At 30.9% G+C, this 24,894-nt stretch overlaps 1 protein-coding gene across 2 annotated transcripts; it reads right to left on the bottom strand.

Moving 5' to 3' along the window:
- Nucleotides 1-537: 537 nt before the first annotated feature.
- On the bottom strand, nt 538-24,642 carry LOC143045907 (protein transport protein Sec24A-like). Of its 2 annotated transcripts, XM_076218736.1 has the most exons (23): nt 24,400-24,642; nt 22,405-23,202; nt 21,477-21,566; nt 19,378-19,464; nt 17,196-17,290; nt 13,904-14,392; nt 12,824-12,939; nt 12,363-12,465; nt 11,713-11,839; nt 11,199-11,308; nt 10,307-10,373; nt 9,503-9,667; nt 8,800-8,957; nt 8,143-8,244; nt 7,111-7,234; nt 6,167-6,325; nt 5,628-5,801; nt 4,543-4,653; nt 3,433-3,611; nt 2,738-2,875; nt 1,927-2,124; nt 1,235-1,338; nt 538-803 (listed from the first exon to the last, which is right to left on the bottom strand). In XM_076218736.1, the coding sequence occupies exons 1-23, from the start codon at nt 24,422-24,424 to the stop codon at nt 689-691; spliced, it is 3,834 nt and encodes a 1,277-aa protein (XP_076074851.1). In that variant the 5' UTR covers nt 24,425-24,642; the 3' UTR covers nt 538-688. The 2 variants fall into 2 exon arrangements, with proteins under 2 accessions (XP_076074851.1, XP_076074853.1); XM_076218738.1 differs by lacking the exon at nt 21,477-21,566.
- Between the last annotated feature and the right edge of the window lie 252 nt (nt 24,643-24,894).

Raw genomic sequence — 24,894 nt, 5'->3', positions numbered from 1 at the left:
ACATTAAACTACAACAATCAACAAATGAATAATTGCATCCTTTAATGTTGGCACCAAGATATTTATACACCATCATGCCAACGTCTGGTTGCAACTTTTATCACGTCCTTAGTTTCATCTTCAAAATATATCAATGATTGTATCATATTTCAGTTGCCAATTTATGTTATATTCATGACTATTTGTTGTCTGATTAAAACATAATAGTGAAATCTTTCAAAATTACAGACTTTAAAAACATAACAGTTTTCAAAATTCATTTTAACTCATCTGTTGAACAAAATAAAAGATATCTGCAACAATTTTTTACACAGTTGTTGGACAACAGCATACTTTTAATTCACATGAATATTTATCCTGAATAAAATAATGTTTTTTGGCTCAACTTCCATTCTTCATTGTTCGATACAATAGAATTAGCATTTCAAATTTTATTTTACCTTAAATTATATAATCACTATGTTTTTTATTTTCCAATTTCACACAACTTCTAATTCTGTAGCAAGCACTTGGGTAATAAAACATGAAAATTTTAATCACTTTTCCATTTACCCATCTGAAAATCTTCCATGTCTGAAAAATTAACACCATATTGCCTTTTGAGAGTGTACTTTCATCTTTAAAATGAATATTTCTTTTTATAGAAATATCGCTGTTCAATAAATTAAAAGCACTATATATCACAAAATCAGCTTTTGACTTGTTTTTGCAAATGCTGTAAAAATTCATAATAAGACATAGATGACTCAGTCCGATCTTCCACCATATATTGAAAAAATTCCATGCGTATTTTACTGTCCTCTCTGAAAAATAACAAAAGTAGAAATAATTATTGTTGTAGACTTTCATTTATAGTTGAATATGCTGTATGGAGCTTTACTCATTGTTGAAGGCTGTACAGCAACATAGTTGTTAATTTCTGTGTCATTTGGTCTCTTTTGAAGAGTTGTCTCATTGGCAATCATACACATCTTTTTCATATTTCAGATGAGTGGTTGTTTTGTTCATGATTGGTGGCTGTTTTAGGTATATAATAAAGTGTCTTGATCCCAACATTTTCAATTTTGGGTTATAAACTATTTTGTCTATTTCTTTCTGTAACCTTAGAAGTTGCTCTGACAGGATGGATTATGTTTGCATGTTGTGGATTGACAACTTCAGATTTACACTTATTTCAGAATATTTAAATACAAAAAATGTTCCTTTTTACTTATAATTTAAAATGTCTACATACCTTACAACATAAAATGTTGATCCGTTAGGTCGATTATCCAATAAATAATTTACAAAGGCTCTAACATTTTCTGATGTTGGGTTTTCTAATTCTGGTAAATCAATCTGTAATAAATTATAGTTTATAGTCATTTAAAGTATTCATATTCTTAGGAAATGGATTTCATTTATATTTGACATCACGGTGATGCATATTACCCTTTCAAAAGTATGTAGTGCTTTGAACATTTAAATTCATTTTTCACTTATAATCACAAAATAGTTATCACATGTATATTGTAGTTGTGCAAACAATATGTTTATAATTTTTATATTGAAACCTAATTCAGGTAAGTCAAATAAATCTTGATAAAACATAATAAATGACAGGTGCAGGTAAGGTTGCATTGTCCTGAATATTCATGAAAGAATAGCCAATAGACAATATACAAGCAAAAGTCAATAAATTTTTTGAGAGAGCAAATTATCTTCACCTTAATGAAAATCTAGTGTTTATGCATTACCAATTTAGTAATTATCCATATTATCATTGTTTGCCATGTGTTTATATGTGAGGATAATTTTAGCAGCTATAAAACAAATATTCTTGCCAGACATCAGAACTTTGTAATTTGCTACAATATATGTTTGTATGTAAATATAAATTATGGTACAAGTAAGGATAAACTTAAGATAAACAAAGTGCATGCCTACCATTCCTTCAGGTATTGACATAAAATTAGGAACATCTAATACGTCTTGACAGAACTTGTCACCAACAGCACTTCCTACATAAAAGTACATGCGATCATATGCATCTAACACATACACTCCTTGACGGTCAATATTGGCTGAAGACAGATGAAGTCTTATGGTATGTGGAATCTCTGTATTATTCTTTGTCATAACCGTCTGAAAAAAATAAGTAAATGTGTTGTAAAATCTAAGTATTTTTTTACATCCAAAATTGAAAGTTGTGTATTTATTTCACATTATGAAGAATGAAATGATAAAAGCAATTAATAATTGTCAAAGTTTAATACTTGGAGTGTTTCTTTTAATTTTCCAACATAAAAAAAATGCTTTTCTAAGACATTATGAAGTAATTGTTGATGCACTATTTTGTTTTTTACAAACAGCAAGCAAATCAGTGCTAAGTGCTTTCTTAAACTTGCAGAGAGGGGAGAGTTTTTTTTAACTCTGTATTGAAGGTCATTGAATGCCTCGCTGTTCCTTTGCTTTTTGTGTTTTTTTTTTGGCTGTACTGATTTAATGTTGTGGATAAATATTCCATATCCTTTTTTTTCTAAATCATCTTTTGATCATAGTTGAGAACACTTACAATCATATAAACAATAGCAGAATATTCAATGCAATACTTCTTATCATTTAGCATAATCTTGATTTTTAATAAACCTTTATAGTGTACATACCATACATAACTTCTATCATTGATAATGCCTTCATAAATTTAATTTTCATATGTTAAGATATAAGTTCATGTACAAGTAAATTAGATACTTACCGTTTCACCTAGTTTGTGTATAGGATATAAGTGGGGGTATATACTCTGTATAAGATACTGTATAGGTAAACTTTTACATTGCTGCATGGCAAATACTCTATCATCTAGTTTGGTAGTCGTACCAAATCTAAAGGCAGTCTAAAATAGAAATAGAGCAAAACTGATAGCTGAAATCCTACTAGGGAATTGTTACATGTAATTCAGTTAACAATGTTAGAAATAAGTGATTATCATTATCAAGTCAAAATATTTGCAATTCATCTAAGCAATTATATCATTATGTATACATCCATCATTTTCTACATAAGGAAACGTCTGTACCAAATTAGGAATATGAAAGTTGTTTTCCATTGGTTTGATGTGTTTGAGAGTTTGATTTTGACAATGAACTCTCTGCTTTGAATTTTCCTTGTTCAGTATTTTTGCTATTTTTACTTTAGACTATGAGATTTTTATGTTACCCTCAAAGAATAAGGAAAATATATAATTGTCTGTAATGGAATATACTTTCTATGAACTAAACAAGACAGAGCTTTAAATATGTGTCAGACAGAAAATTTATTATAACTCACAAATAAAAAATATAGTAATTCAATACCACAAGATAGTATATGTAAAGTCATGTAAAACTTGATCAAAAAATTATTTCCCATAACAGTACTAATGAAACCCAAAACACATTTACATTTACTTACAAATTTACACATAGCTGAGATTAGCATTGGTAATAATCTTAGTGAGTAACATATGGGTAAACTGCCTATTCTCTGTGAAGAAGGTAATGTACTACCGAAGGCTGATAATGAATCTACAGAAGCATTTAACATGGCTTCTCTGGCATCAGGTAATGAAGCTGTTACACTTCTGTCAGCACCTGTAAAAAGAAAATGTTACTTTTTACAAATTTGTTTTAACTTCCTCATTTATAACTTATTCACATTTCTGTTTACAAATTTCACTGTCAAGAGTATACCCAATTACAGGTGAAAGAGACAACTCCGGAAATAAATAAACCTTTATTTCATGGTAGATTATAATATTACAAAACCTAATGATTTTATCATTGAGAAACAACAGAATTCCAAAGATGAATAGTTTAATTTTCTTATTATACATCCCAGGGGTGTTACTTTCCTATATTTTTAGTGGTACGAGTGTGCAGCAAAACAGGGTTGCTTTTTCATGCCCTTCTGGTTAGAACAGGGTCCTTTTTTCATGTCCTGCTGCTTAGAAAAGGGTTAGCTGGTGAGAATGGGTCTTTTTTTAAACAAAGTTTTTGTCTAGAACAGGATCGCTTATTAAACAGTTTAAGATACAGTCTAGAACTGAGGTCTAGAACAGCACCTACTTTATATGGTCTAGAACAGGATCATTTCTGGTGCATATTTTTACAACGGTCTAGAACGGTATGTTTTTAATATTTCTGTTTAGAACAGGGTATGTTTTTAATATTTCTGTTTAGAACAGGGTATGTTTTTAATGTTTCTGTTTAGAACAGGGTATTTTTTTAATATTTCTGTTTAGAACAGGGTATGTTTTTAATGTTTCTGTTAAGAACAGGGTATGTTTTTAATATTTCTGTTTAGACCAGGGTATGTTTTTCCATGTTTTCTAATTTGAACAGGGTATGATTTGGCAAGTGCTGTCACCACAGTTATACCGGAAAGGTTAGTCAGTAACCCCTAGGGAAACCAATACCCTAAAGTTGTTTTTAACATTTGCCCAACACATGAAAATTAAAACTGTAAGTGTCTTTATTTCTAATCTTCATTACAAAATTTTCAATACTTTGTTTTGCCACTCACCCATTTTAGCCAGTAATCCAATAATTGCTTGTTGATCAGCCCCAGCATAAATCTCACTTAACTGATTTGTAACTGGAAGGCACATAGTATGTACACGTATTCTTCTTTCTCCTAAAATATAATTTTTACACAATTTAAATATAGGTTCCAAGGACCTTTAATTACACAACTGACATCCATAATAATAAATGATTTCTTAACGATACATATAGATTCTTACATTGGTACCAGTTGATTATCAGATTTATCCAACTGAGATAGTTAAATAATCAATTTTAAAGTCCAAGCCTTGGCGAGGACTTTAAAATTTATAAATTAACTTTCAAGATTGGATAAATCTGATAATCATCGAGTAACTATGTAAGAATCTGTTTCTCTAATGATTAAAAAAGATAAATTTCATCTTTTGTTAAACGAAAATCCCAATCGAGTGCTTTCCTTATTCCACGACGTTGTCAATTTCATGAACATCTGTTAGCACATTTTGATTCATTGAGTGTGTGTAAAAAGGTTATGACCCTCAAATTCATCCAATCATCTTTTGAGATCAACGGCAACCACACACTGATTAAACGTTTTTAAACAATAGGTTTGGAAAGGGATAAATTTCTATGTAATTAGAGAAACATTTCTTTATAGATTGGATGAATAAATGAAATAAATTGTTGGTAGATATATATATACATGACTTTCTTTTATAGATAACTCTGACAATAATGCCCTACCCATCTTTCAAGCAAAGATTGGTTTCAGAATGGCAATGGAAATCAGCAACAAATGAAAAAGCCAACAATAATTACCTTGTAAAAATATAAATCTAACACAGTGAACTGACACATATTAATCACACAATTGTCTAGCAACTTTTCAAAGACAACTGGAATAGAACATGTGTGTTAAATGATACTCTAGATATTGAGTACATAAGCGGTTCTGCTTTCTTTTTTTGTTTGATTATTGAAGTATTCTGAAGCATGTTTTTCATCAGAGATCAATTTTCTCCTTTTGTAACAATAAATCCTAATTTTCAAAGTTATCAAAATTGTTACAGGCACAAATATTATACACATCAAATGATATCATACCTTTACTTGATGTATACAATAAAGCTGCCTGGAAACATACAACACTATTTTCTGTCAATGCATCTTCTATAGACATCTGCATACCAAACCCTGCATCAGGATTGATGTTAGGTAATGATAGTAAATCTGTTGATCGTACAAAAAAGTTCCCATGGAAAGTATGGATACTCAAACCTAGAAATATAATTTTTCTAACATTTTAACGAAACCATGGAATGGAAAGTGAAAAATATTTTACTTGGACATAAAGATGAAAAAAATAAGTATGATATGTCATTAATTTCAATTTCTTCATACTCATGCCATCCTTCCTGTTTTTTCCTTTCTTTTCATATTTTATTTCTAATTGTGAAATTATATTAAAGTTTTAGTAAAAATCAACAATAATTTTGAATACAATAATCTTCTTGTTTTCTCATATTGTTTAGAATGAGAACATATGTTTCAATTTAATAATGGCTTGAACCTCACAGAAGAAAGTCTATTCTTCATCTCAAGTTTAAATATTGTAGTAAATAAGTTCAGATAAATGGATTAACCTTTAGTGCATCTTATTCTCATAACAGCCTCAAAACCAATCTTCCTTGTGAGATATCGTCTTAAATCTGTCTCAAACTTCTCTGTTAACGACGGGTTCCTCACAGAATGGAATGAGGGGAAATAGTGTATACAACCACCAGAATACTTTGATATACAGGCTGAAAGTAAAAACATATAATTAAAATCTGTTTTTCTAATTTTTCAGAATATTTTATTTTATGATGATGAGATATTTGTTTGTCTATATAAACAGTATGAATGTCAAACTTTTAGAAATTTAACAAGGTGTGTTTCTTCCCTTGGAAATATTTGAAGCAACATTTATGTGAAATATTAGGAAATAATCTAAATTGCCTTTTTCTTTAACCTTTTCCTTGATATCATATATATCTCAATTCTATTCTTTTCTTTGCATTGTTGTCCATTAAGCAAGTGTTTCATTAAATATTGGTATATTTTCTGTCATCATGATGATTTTTCAATATGAGATTATAAATTCGAAATGCAAATTAATTCCTTAATTTTTATTCATGTTTCAGTTTAATTATCTGCCCATATACTTGGTGCACTAAACTTAATTCTGCTGTTAACCTACTAGGTGAAAATGGATGAGGCTGTACAGTGATCTATAATTGTAAATTCAACATTATTTAATCCCTGGTGGAAAGGTGTCTTATTAGAAATCATACCACATCTTCTTACTTTTATCAGGAATTCTTTCTTATTTTTTGGTTAAACAATGACAGGTTTTTCTGTCATCCGTATGTTACCTGTCCTACAACTTGGTTGGCTAATAATGACAAAATTGCGGCTTTTATAAGTAAGAAGTAAATAAAGATCCCCTTTGCAAATAGGCAAACTTAACTTAATATCTTTTTATTTTAATTGTAAGAAATGCTGTGTCTAACAATTATCAGGTAAGTTCTACCAAATGTTAACTTACATATTGAACTGATGTCTGCATATTGACCATTTAACATAAACAGATCAACAGCTACTTGCTGTGCTGAACAATCTAATGCCAATTTCTTATAAAAATCTGTAGAGGGTCCTAGATTTGTTACATTCTGGAAAACAGTGAAACAACTATTAACATAATTAATCTTAATGTTTGGAACATATTGAGTATTAATGAAAAACACAACAAAATTAACAATAATTAAAACAGTTGGAAACTTAAGGGCTGAAGAGACTATTAGCAATTATTGCAATATCTAATCAAATTAATTTGATTATCTCCCCTTTCACATTCTATAATTTTACACAAGAAAATGATTAATTATGGTTTGTAATTATACTGGATACTGTAATTCATCCAGCCAAAAAAATGTCTTGATTCATCTATTTATGTTCTTTTGGGGTTTGATACTTATTTTAATGTATTTGACTTCCATTCAGAAAGTTTATTCCAGAGAAAAATGTAATTTTTAACAAAATTGGTATTTCAATTTAAAATTTTATGCAGAACTTTGATTTCCCTTCAGATCAATGATCTAGTGAATAAAAGTAAAATAACACCTAAAAATATACTATTAAAATAAAATGTATATAAAAGCATATGCCAAAAATTAGAAGAGTATGTAAATATGATCTAAATGGTAACCAACAGTAGATTGTAAAATTATTAAACCTCTTTTTATCAACCCAATGACTTACCATGAATAAACTCAATATATCCATCTAAATTTCATAAACATTTTACTATAGTGCATGCCAATATCTATAAAATTTAAATAACATATATTGAACTGAAAGGAGGAATATTTTTTTGTAGGTTTTCAATTTACCATGCTTGAGATGTGGCGCTAAATATAAAACAATATTTGTTTTCAAGCAGCCTGAAGTTAAGATACTTAAGTGGTAGATTTTTTTTTCATAAACAAAGATGAAATGCCATTATTTAAAATAAGTACAAACATTTTATGAATTTTATTTCTAGGATGTATAACAATTCTATCTTATCCATGTATTATACCTTAGTTGTTCTCTGGTTAGGATCTTCCCTATTCTCCAGTCCACCAGGACCTATAGTAGGTAATACTGTCTGTACAACTGTTATTCTACCACCTGTTGGATGCTATAATGGAAAACATATAAACATATCAATATATTATGAAAATAAACTTTAAAGTATTATTGTAAGTTCAGAATTTATTGCAAGTTTTTTTTGAATTTATTGCAAGTTTTTTTTTATCATTGCCAATAATGTGACTTGGTGAGTATGGCAATAACAAGAACTTGTATTCTGTAATGTACACATATATTTGTATGCAGCTTTTTGTGTTTAATATCACAACAATTTTTCTCACATTTTGGTCTGTCATGTGGAGATCACAATAATAAATGAACCTATAAAGTGCGTTCAATGGGCATCCATTTTGATTTAAAGAAGCAAAACTTGTAGAAATTCATCTGTTTTACAATAAAGAAATGAACAGATACATGTTAACTTACTTTTAGAATGATTTAATTAATTTCCATGCAAGCAACAGCTTTGTTCAATACACAACTGACATTGTCATTTCAATTGTGACATCAATCAGGTGCAGTCCATGTTTAATTGGAATACGAAAAGGGCATGGAAACGAAGGAAAGTCATATTAGAATATAATGTGTATACTAGTACACTTACAATTAATTTATATGCAGCCTGAAGTGCAGCTCCTAATGCACTCCCTGTTTCTCTGTTGCTTTCAAACAAAGTTGGCAGTTGATTTAATAAATCTGATACCATTTCTTTACTCTCTTGTAAATTGACTAGTAAGTTATCAGGACAAGGAAGAAAAACATCTGAAAGTAAAAGTAAAACAGGGATACAGTTAACCAATATCAATACAATAAGTTTCCACATTAAATTTGTGAGGTTTTTTTTTAAGTATTATTGTCACATTTTTCTTCCTCAGAAAACATCTGTACCAAGTCAGGAATATAAGTTTTTTATCCGTTCGTTTGATGTGTTTTTTTAGCTTTTGATTTTGCCATTTGATTAGATTCTTTCGTTTGAATTCTCCTCTGAGTTAGGTATTTTTTTTTTTTTTTTTTACTTTTTGCAAGCTCCATTGGGTTAAGGTGGTCTTCAATCTCAAAGACCATTTGCACAAAAGCTTTCGTGCTTTGTAGGATTATTTGCCATAATATTCTCTTGACTGTTATTTTGATTTTTTATGGGGACTTTGACACTGAATATCCTTAACTTATTGATACACATTCATACATGATATCTTTCAACAGATACACACTACACAGTGGTGGAGGAAATTCCACTACAATCTAACAATCTTGTTCATTTTTAAATTAAGTTGTCTAGATTCATACAAAATGAGAATTATACATACCATCTACATCAGAAACAATCAACATCTGAGGTTGTGATAAGTTCTCTTCCAAGTTGAAGAAATATAATGCACAATCATAACACAGGAAACCAATCTGAGTTCTAGAATCACTGGGAATTTTATCTAATTCATCTAATAATGTCTGACAAAATGTATTTAAATAACCTGCAATCAAAAAGACATTGTAATATGAAAAGTATTTATTAATCTCTTCCCTTTCAATTCACTAGGGTAAAGTACCGGTATACTTTATTATACTGAGGAAATGAAAATGTAAACAATCTTTTGAACTGATTCCTTTTAAGTTTTAAACTCTTCAAGAGTGTGTGTAACATTGCCTTCATTATACTATTTGTTAGTTGTATTTGGCATCAATCAGGCAGTTGGTATTCTCTTTTGATTAGTTCAATATTTTGTCATGCTAGAGCAATTTTTAGCTTACTATAAGGTGTGCACATTGCTTATTGTTGATGGCTGTACAGTGCCTTATACTTGTTTACACCCCTTTCTATTGATCTCTAGTAGATATTTGTCTGATTAGCAATCATACCATATCTCTTCATTTTATTTTATACAAAATGCTTCTACCTTTTACTATGCCTTATTTTCAATTGGAAAGCCTGTATCTTCACTTGCATAAATCTCTTCAGCTACCATTCAAAGTAATTATCAAACATTTATTGTTACATGTCTTACATCATTTAACAGGACAATGAATAAACAGACTCTTTTATTTCTAGAGCATTTAGAACAATTGTATGTATTATTCTTTTTATATAAATATAATTATGATAAAGAATTCACCAGTTTCTATTGCATTGAAAGACACGTCTAGTAAATACAGGTACACTGCTGGTTGTGGTGGACGCAACTACAAACACAAGTATTTAAGAATTAAAAAAAAAAAGTCATTTAAAATCAAAATATACATTTAAAACTAGACATTTAAAGCCAAAATACAGAAGATTTTTTTTATGTTACACATATATTTTGTTGTTGTTGAACAACTGGACAAATAATACACTTAAACAAATTACTCAAAGAATAAACTGTAATTTTCCAGTTCCTATAAATTCAATAGACATGTGTGATAATAATATCCATCTGATGAGTTGAGCTTTTTTGAACTGATTTTTTTATAGTTTCTTATGATGCACTGTCTCAGGTTATGAGGAGGTTTGGCACATTTAAATGCGTTTAACCCCTCCACACTCCCTTTATGCCTATCCCAAGTCAGAAACCTGTAATTCGTTGGTTGTCACTGAGTAACATATTTGTTTTTCATTCATTAGTCTGTACATTAATTAGGCTGTTAGTTATTTTGTTCAAATTGATTTACATTTGTCATTGCAGGGCCTTTTCTAGCTGACTATGCAATATGGGCTTTGCTCATTGATGAAGGCAGTAGTGACCTAAAGTTGAAAATTTCTGTGCATTTGGTCTCTTGTGGAGAGTTGTCTCATTGTCAATCATACCACATCTTTTTATTTATATACGAGAGATAATAAAAACATATTCATGTCGTTTGACTATATCCTACTTTGTACTAAACCAGATAGATTTTCATAGTGAGTTCACAAACTGTGAGCATTCCACAGTAAGTATGCAACCCTAACTGCATTTTACTACAATCTGATTATTATTTAGTACTACCATAGCAGTTGAAGGTTTTTGAGTACCAATAGTATCAACTTACCATATACTCTGAAGGAGCAATGAATTCTATAGTGGCAGACTTTATCTCAGGTCTTCGTTGTGGTTCTCCATATGTCTTAGTCACAGGGTCAAAATTAAACTCTTCAGGCACTAAAAATACACATAATAACTTGCTTGTGAGTAAGAGAAAATATACAATAAGATAATCATTAAGCTTTCTAGTACAATTCTAATTACTGGTCAAAGAATTAATAAGTGATATATTTTATGCATTAAAAACTGTTAAAAATTACATTAAATACTAAATTGCTTTGTATTGTTAGAAAGATACACTATATGATCTTGGTCTAGAATATTATTCAAATAATTTTTACTGAAACAAAAAGCACATCTTAAGCTCATGAGTTTCTTTCATACAAAAAATTATGTTGTCTCATTTGCGAATTAAACATTTATATTGTGATTATACTAAAAATTATTAATTAGAAATCACATAAATGTCACTTTTTCAACCATTTCTTAAGCATTGAAATAGTTTATGTAATTTAACATACATTCATTAACTCTGTAACATAGATTACACTTCCATCGTCGCTGATCCACAAAGTAAACAAAAGGATTGATATATGTCCTGCACGATCGACAGCGCACTATCACATTAGATTGTATAACAGGAAGTTGCTGAAAATGAGAGAAAAGTAAAAATAAACAACTACTATATAGTGGTTTTTCAGAATAATAGCAAAGTTAATTCTTTAGTCTTTACATTCAAAGCCATTTTTCTAGAGAATTTTTCAACTCAGTCAAACTGTTAACTGTCAAATTATATATATGTTTTTTTCAAAATCTTCTCTATTTGTTCTCTTTGTAATGAACAGAAAAGATATAAATTCAGCATGGACACAATTTACAAACTAAAGTTTCCAAATCATTTTTTTTTAAGTCAATAACACCCTGTCAATATAAGCAAGAGGAAACAGCATTGTGTATTGTCTGAGATGTCAATAATTTTTATTTCGTAAGTATTTTACACATTTTAATATGCATAAACTGTGTTTGCAAAACAGGCAAAGAAAATTATGTACATCACACACACACTTTCCATAAGATATGTATTAGATAGACGAATGATGGAAAAAATAAACCACAGCTCCTAATTTGGCAGTCATCTTATCATGGTAAAAGAAGAAAACAGAATACTTACTGATAAGTCTTTAAAAGGATGTATAAGAATGCCCAGAGGTAACCTAGATTTGTTTAAAAGTGATGATGTTTGAGGAATTGATGTCAATGTACACCTGAGGATACTGAAAAAGAATTCAAATTTGATGTTAATATTAATACCAAAAGTGTTATTCAAATTCAAATAATAAGTCAATAGTATTACAATTTTACATTCTAGATAACAAACTGTCAAATTGATATTACGAACACATAAGGAAATTTCGTAAATTGACGTTTTCAGGTTAAAAAGAACTGTCATCTTTTTTATTGGTACTACATGACTTTTAACCCGTATTCATATGATGATATGTGTTGTCCCACTTAAATTTACTTTTGGTTTTTATACCTGTTCTTCACATATTTACTTCTAAGATATTTGTTTTTCTCAATCATCTTGAAATAATTCTTGTAATAATTCTAGATTAAATGTATATGACTTACTCAGGACTACAGTTGACTTTTTTGAAGTCATTATGCAGTTTTATCTTTGGGTTCTCAATGCCATCAGCTGGTATCAACTGTTTTTCTTGTAATAAATTAACAACTCGTGAATCATCCTGTGAAATGAAGCATTTGCATTTGTCATTATACTTTCTGTCTCATCAGAAAACATGTCGAAATAAGTCAATGGCACTTTATAATATTTATTGAAACTTGAATCTTACCATTTAGAGATTTTCTCAAATTATTACTAACAAGTCATCATAATTAGTAATGGATTAGTTATTTAATAAATACTAAATATTTAAAGTTATTTGATAGTAAAACATTTGTTCTTTAATTTCAATACTTAAAGTCATAAGAAACCTCAAATCAAAAAAAATAATGAATACGTTATTTACAACTCAATGGATAGTTTTCATTATAAAACTTATGTACATATACTTTTTTTTGAAGAAAATTCTTTAATTTATTCATATTTAGAAGATGTTTACTTTATTTTAATTGCTTCCTTCCAGGAAGCAATTCCCCCGTCATGTTTTCCGTATGCAAAGTGACCTCAGTGTGACCATCTTGTAAAAATCTGGTGATCACAATACTCATGGATGTCCTTAAAATAGACTATTATCTGAATTTACATGTTAAACACGTGCTCAATTTCCATGCTTTTTGTTGATTGTTGACAAACAGATGACAATCGTTAAACTTCGGCTTCAAAACACGAACTTTAATTACCTGCCATATTTTCACCACAACACTGACCGATTGAAAAAAAAAAAAATAACGATTATACGAAATTTACACGAAAAAAATAATAAATTCGTGCACAGAAGACTAAGTTTATGATGTTTGTATGCATTGGTTCAAAAATTGGAAGAACATTATTTTTCACCGGTCACTCGTTTCTTATGACTTTAAAACCAAGCCTTTAGTGATTGTCAGGGCCGGCATGAAAAGGATAGGTGAGGTGAAGCCACTAGTGACATTTAGTTTGTACTTCAAGACTGTTAAAGGTACATTACTATTGTGTCTTTACTTCATAGACAAACACAAGGTATAAAATACAATATGTCAACTTACCATCAAAGACATTCCTCCAACATTAGGCATATTATTGTATTGTCCTGAACCATAACCATCCCCTTGCTGTTGTGGCCCTGGTTGGCCATACATTTGTTGTTGGGGTGGCAATCCTTGACTAGATGGAGGGTATCCTGGTCTTGATGGCATTGTATTTGGACCAGTAGGTGTTGACTGGTATCCAATTGGTGGTGGAGGCGGTTGACCATACTGTCCACTTATGGGTGGCATTCCAAAGTTCGTAGGTCCACTTGGTGGACCAGAAGACTGATACATATTTTGTGTTGGCCCAGGTTGAGGACCTTGTGGTTGAACATTATAATTTGGAGGTCCAGTTGGTGGACCAGGTTTAAAGTTTGTTGGTCCTGATGGGGGCCCTGTCCCCATACTATAATTTTGGGATGATCCACTTGGTGGACCAGGCCTTTGAGGCATACCTGTTGGTGGAGGCCCATAAACTGGACTTTTCACATTTGGTGGTGGACCAGGCTGAAAATAATAAAATTCTGTTTAATAAAAATAATATTTTCATTATAATATGATCTTTTGTCGTGTACAATTACTATTGTTTTATTTTTTTAGTGTATTTCGCATAAACTTATTTAGTTTTTCTATTCATGAATGCATATAACCAATTTAATTGAATTTTAAAAATGATAGAATTATACAATTCACAATGATCAAATTAAACAACTGTTAAAAATGTATCTCCTAAAAATTGGTAATATTTAAAAAGGAGAAATAATCTTTTGTTCTAATAATAAAAATTCTTTTTTATACATTAAGGTAAAAAAAAAAAACACTTTTTAATACTAAAACATTTTCTCATCATTTTCTGTGACCGTTTAGAATTGATATATATTTGCCTTTATAAAAGTTATTGGTTTGACAGGATGGTTTTTTCCCAAAAGTAGTTTCCTCATGTATTTGTCATATCAGGGACTAAACTTAACTGTTTTTGTCTAGGGGCCAGCTGGGCCCCTAAGATATTTTTTCAGGGGCCCAGTTGAAATTTTAGGAGCCCAACCAATCTTTATACAAAAAGACTAAATGAGAATAAAACTGAAGATAACTTTTTATATACTTACTAACAGTGTTCAGGTGTTCCAGTTTGAATCTCAGGGCAGAAGGTTGCTAGTGCTCCTAAGTAAGGAGTTTTATGAATAAAACAGGTGCGATCGGAGAGGAATATATTATTTTGATGCAACAATACATTGCATATATTGCAGAAGCTTAGAACTGTTACTTTTTTTCTCCATAATTGTTAAAATTAAAAGCATTTTATAAGTGCCCCCATGTAAGGAGGATCATAAATACAAGAAGTAAAACAGGAAGTACAGTCTTGTTTATGTTCAAATACAAATTTCTCTGATTCATCTTTAAATGTATGTTCATGGTATGAAACAAAATAGTTTTTTTAATAAAGCTTATAATATCTAAATTAATGCCACCAGAAATGTATTATAAGATTTGACAATATTTATTTTAGGTTATTTCCTGCCAAAATTGTCTCCCTTCAATTTTTTTCAACTTCCTGTTGACCTGACAATATGGCTGGTTTTTTTTTTAAATAAATACTATCTCAATCCAAGCCATCCTCTAATAGTGTTGATCAAAATATATTTTGCAATAAGTTTAAATTGAAGGTTGGATATCAAACTTAATATTGGGATATTTATTTACGAGACTTTGCATTCGTTTTTACATTAAGTATTTTTTTGTAAATAGCGATTCAGGGACAAGTTACCGTCTAACACAGGCTTGTAATGACTCCGTGGACGATTAGAAAACATCCCTTTCGCGATGCTTATTGAACAGTTTAGAAGAAAACACTATTCAATAATGAAATAATCGTAGAAAATTTAGCAGAGTTAAGACAAGAGTGCACACGCTGAAATGTCTCGCCTTCTATACTAATCATTGATATTATGTTGATAGTCCTAAGTAAAAAGCTAAGCTTTAAAACAACTGTACCATAAACTTAACATTAACCAAGATAACTAAACAAAGACCAATGAACCTTGAAAATGAGGTCAAGGTCAGATGAACCATGCCAGGCAGACATGTACAGCTAACAATGCTTCTATACAACATATATAGTTGACCTATTACTTATAGTTTGGAAAAATAGACCAAAACACAAAAACTTAACACTGTGCAATGAACCGTGAAAATGAGGTCACGGTCAAATAAAACCTGCGCGACTGACATAAAGATCATTAAATATTTCCATACACCAAATACAGTTGACCTATGGCATATAGTATTAGATAAAAAGACGAAAACTCAAAAATTTAACTTTGACCACTGAACCATGAAAATGAGGTCAAGGTCACATGACATTTGCCCGCTAGACATGTACACCTTACAATCATTCCATACAACAAATATAGTAGACCTATTGCATATAGTATGAGAACAACAGACCAAAACACAAAAATTGAACTATAACCACTGAACCATGAAAATGAGGTCAAGGTCAGATGACACCTGCCAGTTAGACATGTACACCTTACAGTCCTTCCATACACTGAATATACTAGCCCTATTGCTTATAGTATCTGAGATATGGACTTGACCACCAAAACTTAACCTTGTTCACTGATCCATGAAATGAGGTCGAGGTCAAGTGAAAACTGTCTGACAGACATGAGGACCTTGCAAGGTACGCACATATCAAATATAGTTATCCTATTACTTATAATAAGAGAGAATTCAACATTACAAAAAATTTGAACTTTTTTTTCAAGTGGTCACTGAACCATGAAAATGAGGTCAAGGACATTGGACATGTGACTGACGGAAACTTCGTAACATGAGGCATCTATATACAAAGTATGAAGCATCCAGGTCTTCCATCTTCTAAAATATAAAGCTTTTAAGAAGTTAGCTAACGCCGCCGCCGTAGCCGCCGGATCACTATCCTTATGTCGAGCTTTCTGCAACAAAAGTTGCAGGCTCGACAAAAACATGCTGATTGAAGGAGGTATATGACATATCGTCACTTCGGATTGAAAACATAGCTGTTCGACTGGGTTTAGGTTATTAGAAAGAACCTACTGGTTTTCGGAAATATTCTATATTATTTTATCGCTTTGAAAATTAAAGACAAAACAGGTTTACTTTTGGGAACAGTCTTCGTTAATATCGCGGGGGAAAGGGTACAAATGGGATCAAATTTTTTATAGTCGCCAGCTGGGCGATCAGGATGACTAAATATATTCGCCCAGCCGAAAATCTGGTCGCCATGGGCGACTGGGCGAGCGTTAAGTTTATTCCCTGCATATCATACCTGTGAATAAGGAGGTTGTTTTGGTGGTGTTCCACGACCTTGAATTTCCTGTGATAGAGGCGGTGTCATTGGCTTGGCTTGTTCACCTAGTGGTGCTAAATAGTAATAATTGAGACAATAAACAATAGGCAAATTGGGCATATTCAATTACATAATGTATTTCATTGGTGTATCAAAAGACAAGTTAGGATCTGTATGAAAATTGGGGAAATATACTAGTATATATATATCAATTTGAAACCCAAGTTATTGTGACTACACAAAATGTACAATGAATGTAAGTGTATAACTTCTTTACTACAATTACTACAACAGATGTCTAACATTGCATATATTCATATAAATACAAATTTAATTAAATAATATTTTTTTTGTAAATCAATATCATAGCTATAATGTTTGATATAAGCTGAAAGATTAAAGAAATAGTAATGTCATTGCAAGGTATTGCTTTGAACTATTAAAGCTGGATAGTAATTATGGAAAAAAATACAAATAATATTCCTTCATTTTGTAAGACATGATTTTACAGAAATGTTACATTACTGCTTAATGTTTCACCTACTGAATTTAAACTGTTGCATATTGATAACTATCAAGTTAAAGGGTTACAGAATTCATATATACAAATAAATAAAGCATCTTCTTCTATACAGACGGATTATAAATTGATTATGCTGTCTTAGGGTTAGACAAGAGGACTTTATCAATTCACCTTTCTAAGGTGCTTTCACAGGATATAATTGTTTAATGTACTTTCAACAAGACAAATATTGTAGGTTTCACTAAAGAAACAGCTGACTTTTCTAGACAAGTTGAGTTTACTGAAGGTTTTTTGTAAGGCTCATGTTCAGTCAGGGGACTTACTTAAATGAGTGATTTTCTAAATCACTGATTCAAGTAACATTATTTCCATAAAGGTTGAAAGTAATAGTTGTCTTTCTTTAATAATCACCTATTTTAGTACAAAATAATCACCAGAAGAAGTGATTTAATTTTACTGTAGCTTTAAATATAGAATACTAATGATCCAGGGACTAATTATGTTTCTAAACTTATCAGAACCAACATCTGTGTTGTCTAGGATGACCAGGTCATTTCAGGTGATGACCTTGTACTGAATCTAGGATAATGACATAAAAATCACTTGTTTAAGTATCATACCTCAATTTCCTTCCCAAAAATCACTTCTTTAAGTATCATTATTTTAATAACCCCAACTAATTTCAACACCCCCAAACAGTGAAATTTTTATCGTGAACAGTAGAATTTTATTACATAATCTGAAAGATGAAACCTTGAACTTTATAGGAAAATACTCCCACTGCTGGGAAAAATCTGTTAAGAAAGTATCAGTTCATTATGTAAAGCCATAATAATAGCATTTTTCAACTAAAATAGAATTTGCAGCTAAATGAAAGCATCAAAGGTATAAACCTTGATACTTAAAAGTAGCAAAAAAATCATTTTTTTTTCAATTTTACTAATGAAAAGATATTTTTTAAACCTATGTATTTAAAATTTTGGTAAAACTACAAAATCACAATTTGTGACAAAACTTCAAATTTGCTACTCAAATAAGTGATTTAACAAGAATGTGTCCATTGTACACAGATGCCCCACTCCCACTATCATTTTCTATGTTCAGTGGACCGTGAAATTGGGGTCAAAACTTTAATTTGGAATTAAAATTAGAAAGATCATATCATATGGAACATGTGTACTAAGTTTCAAGTTGATGTAACTTTAACTTCATCAAAAACTACCTTGACCAAAAACTTTAACCTGAACTTTGCAATATCATTTTCTATGTTCAGTGGACCATGAAATTGGGGTCAAAACTATAATTTGGCATTAAAATTAGAAAGATCATATCATGGGGAACACATGTATTAAGTTTCAAGTTGATTGGACTTCAGCTTCATCAAAAACTACCTCGACCAAAAACTTAAACCGGACGGACGAACGGAGGCACAGACCAGAAAACATAATGCCCCTCTACTATCGTAGGTGGGGCATAAAAATCACTTATTTCAGTAAGTCCCCTGACTGATGTTACCCAATCTTTAAATTTCAGTGAAGTTTTCTGTGGACTGTTGTCTTTATGTCATTTCACATTACCTATGTTGTCTTGTTATAGTTTTTATTGCCCCTTTGATATCCCCCTTTTTTAATTACATACCAGGTGTAAACTGCCCTTCTAATGCATCCATTGTTTGACTATTGTTCATTGGTGATGGAGTCCTGGAAGATCTCCGAGATGTAGGTTCTGAAAAAATTTCAAAAGCTGTTATTTTGTAAATAAAAGTCAATTGACACCCAGTTTCATCAGACACTTTCTGTCATCAACCAGTATTACATGTTGTTTACTATAATTTATCTCCAAAATAAACAAAAATACAAGATGACGTTCATTCATAGTTAATGGGAGATTTTGCTGAATAGTACAAATATGTTTGTGTTAGCTGTAAAAATGTTCAATTCAGCAATTCCTATTATTTTTCGAAAGTTTCAAGTATATCTTCAGCTTTTCTTGTTACATTTCAATGTACATTTTTCTTCACTTTTATTATGGGCAAGGGAAGACTTTATCTGATCTTATAATAAATGGAGTATGATTTCCAATTATCCATCAGAGACCAAAGAGCAAAGTTATGAACAGTTACAGAGGTTAAAACACAATTTTGTTTTGTGCATTATCTAAAATAAAGGCTGCATGATTAACTTACATGAATTTTTAAATGCACATACATTCAATAACAGAATATGATTTTGAGTAGATGTTTTAATGGAGTGAAAAAAATCAGAAATATATCAATATCAAGGCAACTAATTGTCATAAATGTCTACCTTGTGATAATAATATTTATATGCAATGGTATGTGCTAGCCTAGGACATTACAGAACATTTCATCACCGTTTAGTATTTATTTATAGATTTTCATATTACGTGAATCATGTTAGTTCAACACTAATATATTGAACTTATATTACAATTGTTTATGTATGTCAATTAAAAGTATGATATAAAACTACATAAATATTTCCACCCAATAATACAAATGATATAGTTTCCAAAATTGTAATTTTATAATTTATCCTTATGTAAGATGTAATCTACAGTGAAACCTGTTTTAAGAGACCACTCAAGGGGAGCAAAAAAAGTGGTCTCATAAGACAAGCAGTTTTTTAATACAGGTTCAATCTATATGAAATGCACTTGATCGGGACCTAAACTTAATTGTCTCATACGACAGGTTTACTAAATATAGTCTTATAACACAGGTCTGTTAACTATAGATGGTCTCTTGAGCAGGTTTGACTATGTTTTATTTATGTAATACATATGTAAGATGTAACTTAACTTGGTTTATGTAATGCAGTCAATCATTCCAATTATTTGTCATTAATGTGTCACATAAAAAAAACATTCTGTCTGCATAGGTAATACATAAAAGTAACTTATCAGAATTCAGTATAACAACTTCACAAACACATTAAGACGTAGTACTGAAGTGTCAGGTAAAAGTTTTGTTTTTCTGAGACATTAAATATCTTTTCCCATATTAGTTTTCTGCACATGATTTGAAGATGAATGGAATAATACAACAAAATGCAGGTTAAGATTTCATATTCATTTGTAAACAAGAGTCCTCAATGTCATGCTAGGCAAACCCTTACACATAAATCAAAGTATCGAAAAAGAGAAAGCAAGTTTCTTGACAGATTGAAAACACACATGTAAGGTGAGGCGCTGAACAAAAAAGAAAAAGTTATGCAAACAGGAAGTAGGTATCTGACAGAATGTCCAAAAACTGCTCACAGGTTACAATATATTACTGTCAAGCAGCCTAACAAATAGGAAGTCATTCTAGTTTTTGGGTTCTGATAAAAATGAGACGAAAATATTAGTTGGACAGACAGGCATATATGGTGATTGCAATATAGCCCATTGGAATGAGGGTATAATTACAAATTAATTTGGCTACATAGTCAAGAAATTCCAGATTCCATAGAAAACAAAAAAATATACATCAAGTAAAACACAATAACCAGTGCAAAGCAGTATAATCAGAAAGCAGTGACAAACACTTAAAATCAAGGTTTAATTTACTGGTTAATTCATTTTAATTGAAGAAAATATCTATCTTTTCTTTATATTTCTTCAGATTTTAATTCAAATAAATATAAAATTTTATCAAATGAAAAACATATCAGAGATAAAAAAAAATCTGATTGATTTAATATTTTTTTCATCTTTTTGATTTGAGTAAAATATACCTGAATTGTTAGGTGTTAGTCCCGGTGTAAGCTGCATGCCCACTTGGTGGGAATACTGTCCCTGCCCATGGTATGGCACAGGCAGACCATCTACAACACATATGTACACACAATAAAAAAAACATGCCATGCAGATGTTAACAACTTCACAATATGAACAAATGCAAGTTAAGATGATCTACATGATGCAATAGACAATGATACAAAAAATTAATGTCAATTGGATACCATGCCTCTCTCACACTAGTACATTTTTTTGTACTATATGTATGGTATGTGATATAAACTGCAAAATCTTGGTTTAATCAATAAATTGGCATAATTTTTAAAAAGTTCACACCCTATTGAATATGTGTTCTTATATCCTACATGTAAGTTTCATGTTTATGTGACCACAACTTTAAGGTAAGCTAGCTTCATGTACCTTAACTTTTAAGCTAATATTCAACTGATATGAAGATGCACAGGCCTCAAAGCATAATACCCCCTCCTCTTCCATGTAAAACTGAAGGGGAGGTATAAAATGGTTATCTTAGTTTTCCACATTTTTTCAAATGCCTCATAGTTTTTATTTCAGACTCAAAAAAATCAAACAGATGCATAGATATATATATCTTAATACATTACTGATTGATTCATTGGTTAACATCACTTTCAGCACTTTTATCCAAGGGGCATAACTTTTTTCAAAAAAGTTGGATAAGCACTAATTTCTGAACTTGCTAGACATTGATGATAGAAACCTTTTATAACATTTTCATAGATATCCATTACAATTAAATGAATTATGCATAGAACTAAAATTAATACCTACATGTATGTAATATTTCAATATCTATATAACCATCTAAATGTCTAAGAAGCATTTGTGTATATTGAAATTTAAACAGTAGATGTATGCAAATATTAAAAAAATGTGTATGTGTACCTGATTGTTGAGATGTCCCTGGTTGGTTATTTTGAGAAATAGTAGGAGGTGATCCTGTGCCAACTGGTAGGGCACCCATTCGAGGAGGTCCAGGATATGGCTGACTTCCTGAATATGAAGGGGCAGTACTCACTGATGGTTGACCCATCCTCATAGGTGAACCAATTCCTGGTTGCTGTGGGCCATTTACTAATGGTGGTCGATTTGGAATTCCACCTGGGAAACCAGGTCGTTGCTGTATGTTTGTCATTGGAGGTCGCATACCAGGTCTGATTTGTTGAATATTTGATGTAGGTGGCATTTGTCCTGTCTGACTAGATGGTGGACCATACATTGGTGCTCCCATCTGAGGCCTGTTTATTCCAGTGTTTGGTGGTGGTCCACCGGATTGTCCTTGAACAGGTCTTATTTGTTGTGTATTATATTGAGGAACTGATGTAGGAGAAAATCCAGGTCTTGCAGCTTGATGCTGTGATGGAAATGGTCCATTGCCCATCGGACCCTGTACACTAGGTCTTACTTGATTTGGTGGTCCATTGCCCATCTGACCCTGTACATAAGGTCTTACTTGGTTTGGTGGTCCATTGCCCATCGGACCCTGTACATTAGGTCTTACTTGATATGGTGGTCCTCCAATTCCTGATTGCATTGTAGCATTTGATGTTGGATATGATGAACCATTCAATGCTGACTGTGAAAATGGTGTTTGGCTTGGAGATTGTGGTTTTCCATGGAAAGGACCTGGCACACTTGGAGGCATAGATTTGTTCATGGGTTCAAATTTGCTATTCTGAAATCCTACAAAACAAACAAATAGCTTAACACTAATATATGAGGCAGTCGTAGGGCATTCATTTACAAAAATATATTGCATCTATACTCTGTCAAATTATAACAAAACAATGCATGATACAATCTGTATCTGTGCTAAACAGGATACTTTATTGGGGTTACTGGCTCAACTACTTTGTAAAGTGTAAAATATTTTCACATGAAAATACTATAAATCTATAGCTACCTGTCTTGATGTTTTTGACAAGTTTATGACCATCATCTAATTGAAGTTTTTTAACATGTTATAAGTTGTGAAAGTTGGATGGGTCACTCAACTGTTAATTAATTAACCCTGTTAATTATAATTTTATCAGAAATGCATAATAAAAGATTTAGGGCCATCATGGTCATGGGGTTCTTTTAAACTATATGTTGGTTAGGTAACTGGAACCATAAATATATTTTTAATTAGCCTGAGTGTAAGATCCATCACTGATCTAATGAATATCACTATGACATACATTTTTGTAAAAACAAAAGCATTGTGACATATACATGTATGAAAGTGGTCCATTTTGATACTTAGTATATGTTTGCTTTGTATATTTTAATGTGTAGTTAGTTTTCTGCTTTTGCAGGATAATGACCACAATCAACAAACTGATTATCCTGTCATGGGTTTGTTGCACATACAGAACAAACCCCTCCCCAAATTAAAAGAATTTAATTCAGCTTAGTCATCAAGGCTTTAACATCTTGTCTGGAACAGTTTAAACAATATTCTAAATTTAATTTGTAACTATTATGGTATATGTGTGCCTTGATAAAATTGACCTACTTTCATAAATATGTTGGTTTTTTTTTTAAACAATATTTGTAATATTGAAATTGATAACATTTACATTTTATACTTCAACATGATATATACATGGAATCAGAATATTTGTTGACTTACTATAGTGGCTCATAATCCAGAGAAATTTAACATAATACAGTTACACTTAATAAATATAGTAGTTCCAATATTTTATCATTTCTTGCCACGAAATTTTGACAATCTGTTAAAAACCACGTCACATCTGTCGTAATAATTTTGAACGTGTTACACAAAAATAATGTGCTTATATGGACATAGTGCTTAGTTAGAATACCAATTCAAAATACATAACTATTAAAAATAGATCGAATAATACATGAAATAAACTAGAAGCCGAAATTTACCAGAACTGCGAGACGGGTTTGACATTTCTGATGTACTATATAACTTGGTGTCTTTGGGTGGTATATATTTGCTCCTTAATCAAAATAATCTTGTTAATGGTACTGGTTCGCTAACTTGTAAATCAATAAGTTGGACTGGAAGTAATTTAGACCGCATATTGGTTGAAAAGAATATATAATTCAACATTTATTCAGGTGAGTCCACATTCTGAATTAGACCGGAAGCTTACAAATTATGGTCATGCGCATCACCAAAACGTGGCAAAGGGTGATTAAAGGAAAGAGTTTGGGCACATATGTCGACATACATATAATGTGTGCCATTGAACATTAAAACATAATTTCCTTTTCTTCTTACATAGCCGTGATACATCAGATATATTAATACACATATGTCTCAGGAAACACCAACCAATCTGGATTTGTTTACTGAAACTGATATTATCAAGATGCTTGATTTCTTGATTGACAACATATATTTGTTACGTTCGGAGG

The sequence above is a fragment of the Mytilus galloprovincialis genome, chromosome 9 (assembly GCF_965363235.1).
Source record: "Mytilus galloprovincialis chromosome 9, xbMytGall1.hap1.1, whole genome shotgun sequence".
In the NCBI taxonomy this organism is placed as follows: domain Eukaryota; kingdom Metazoa; phylum Mollusca; class Bivalvia; order Mytilida; family Mytilidae; genus Mytilus; species Mytilus galloprovincialis.
This window is presented reverse-complemented; position numbering and strand designations above follow the sequence as displayed.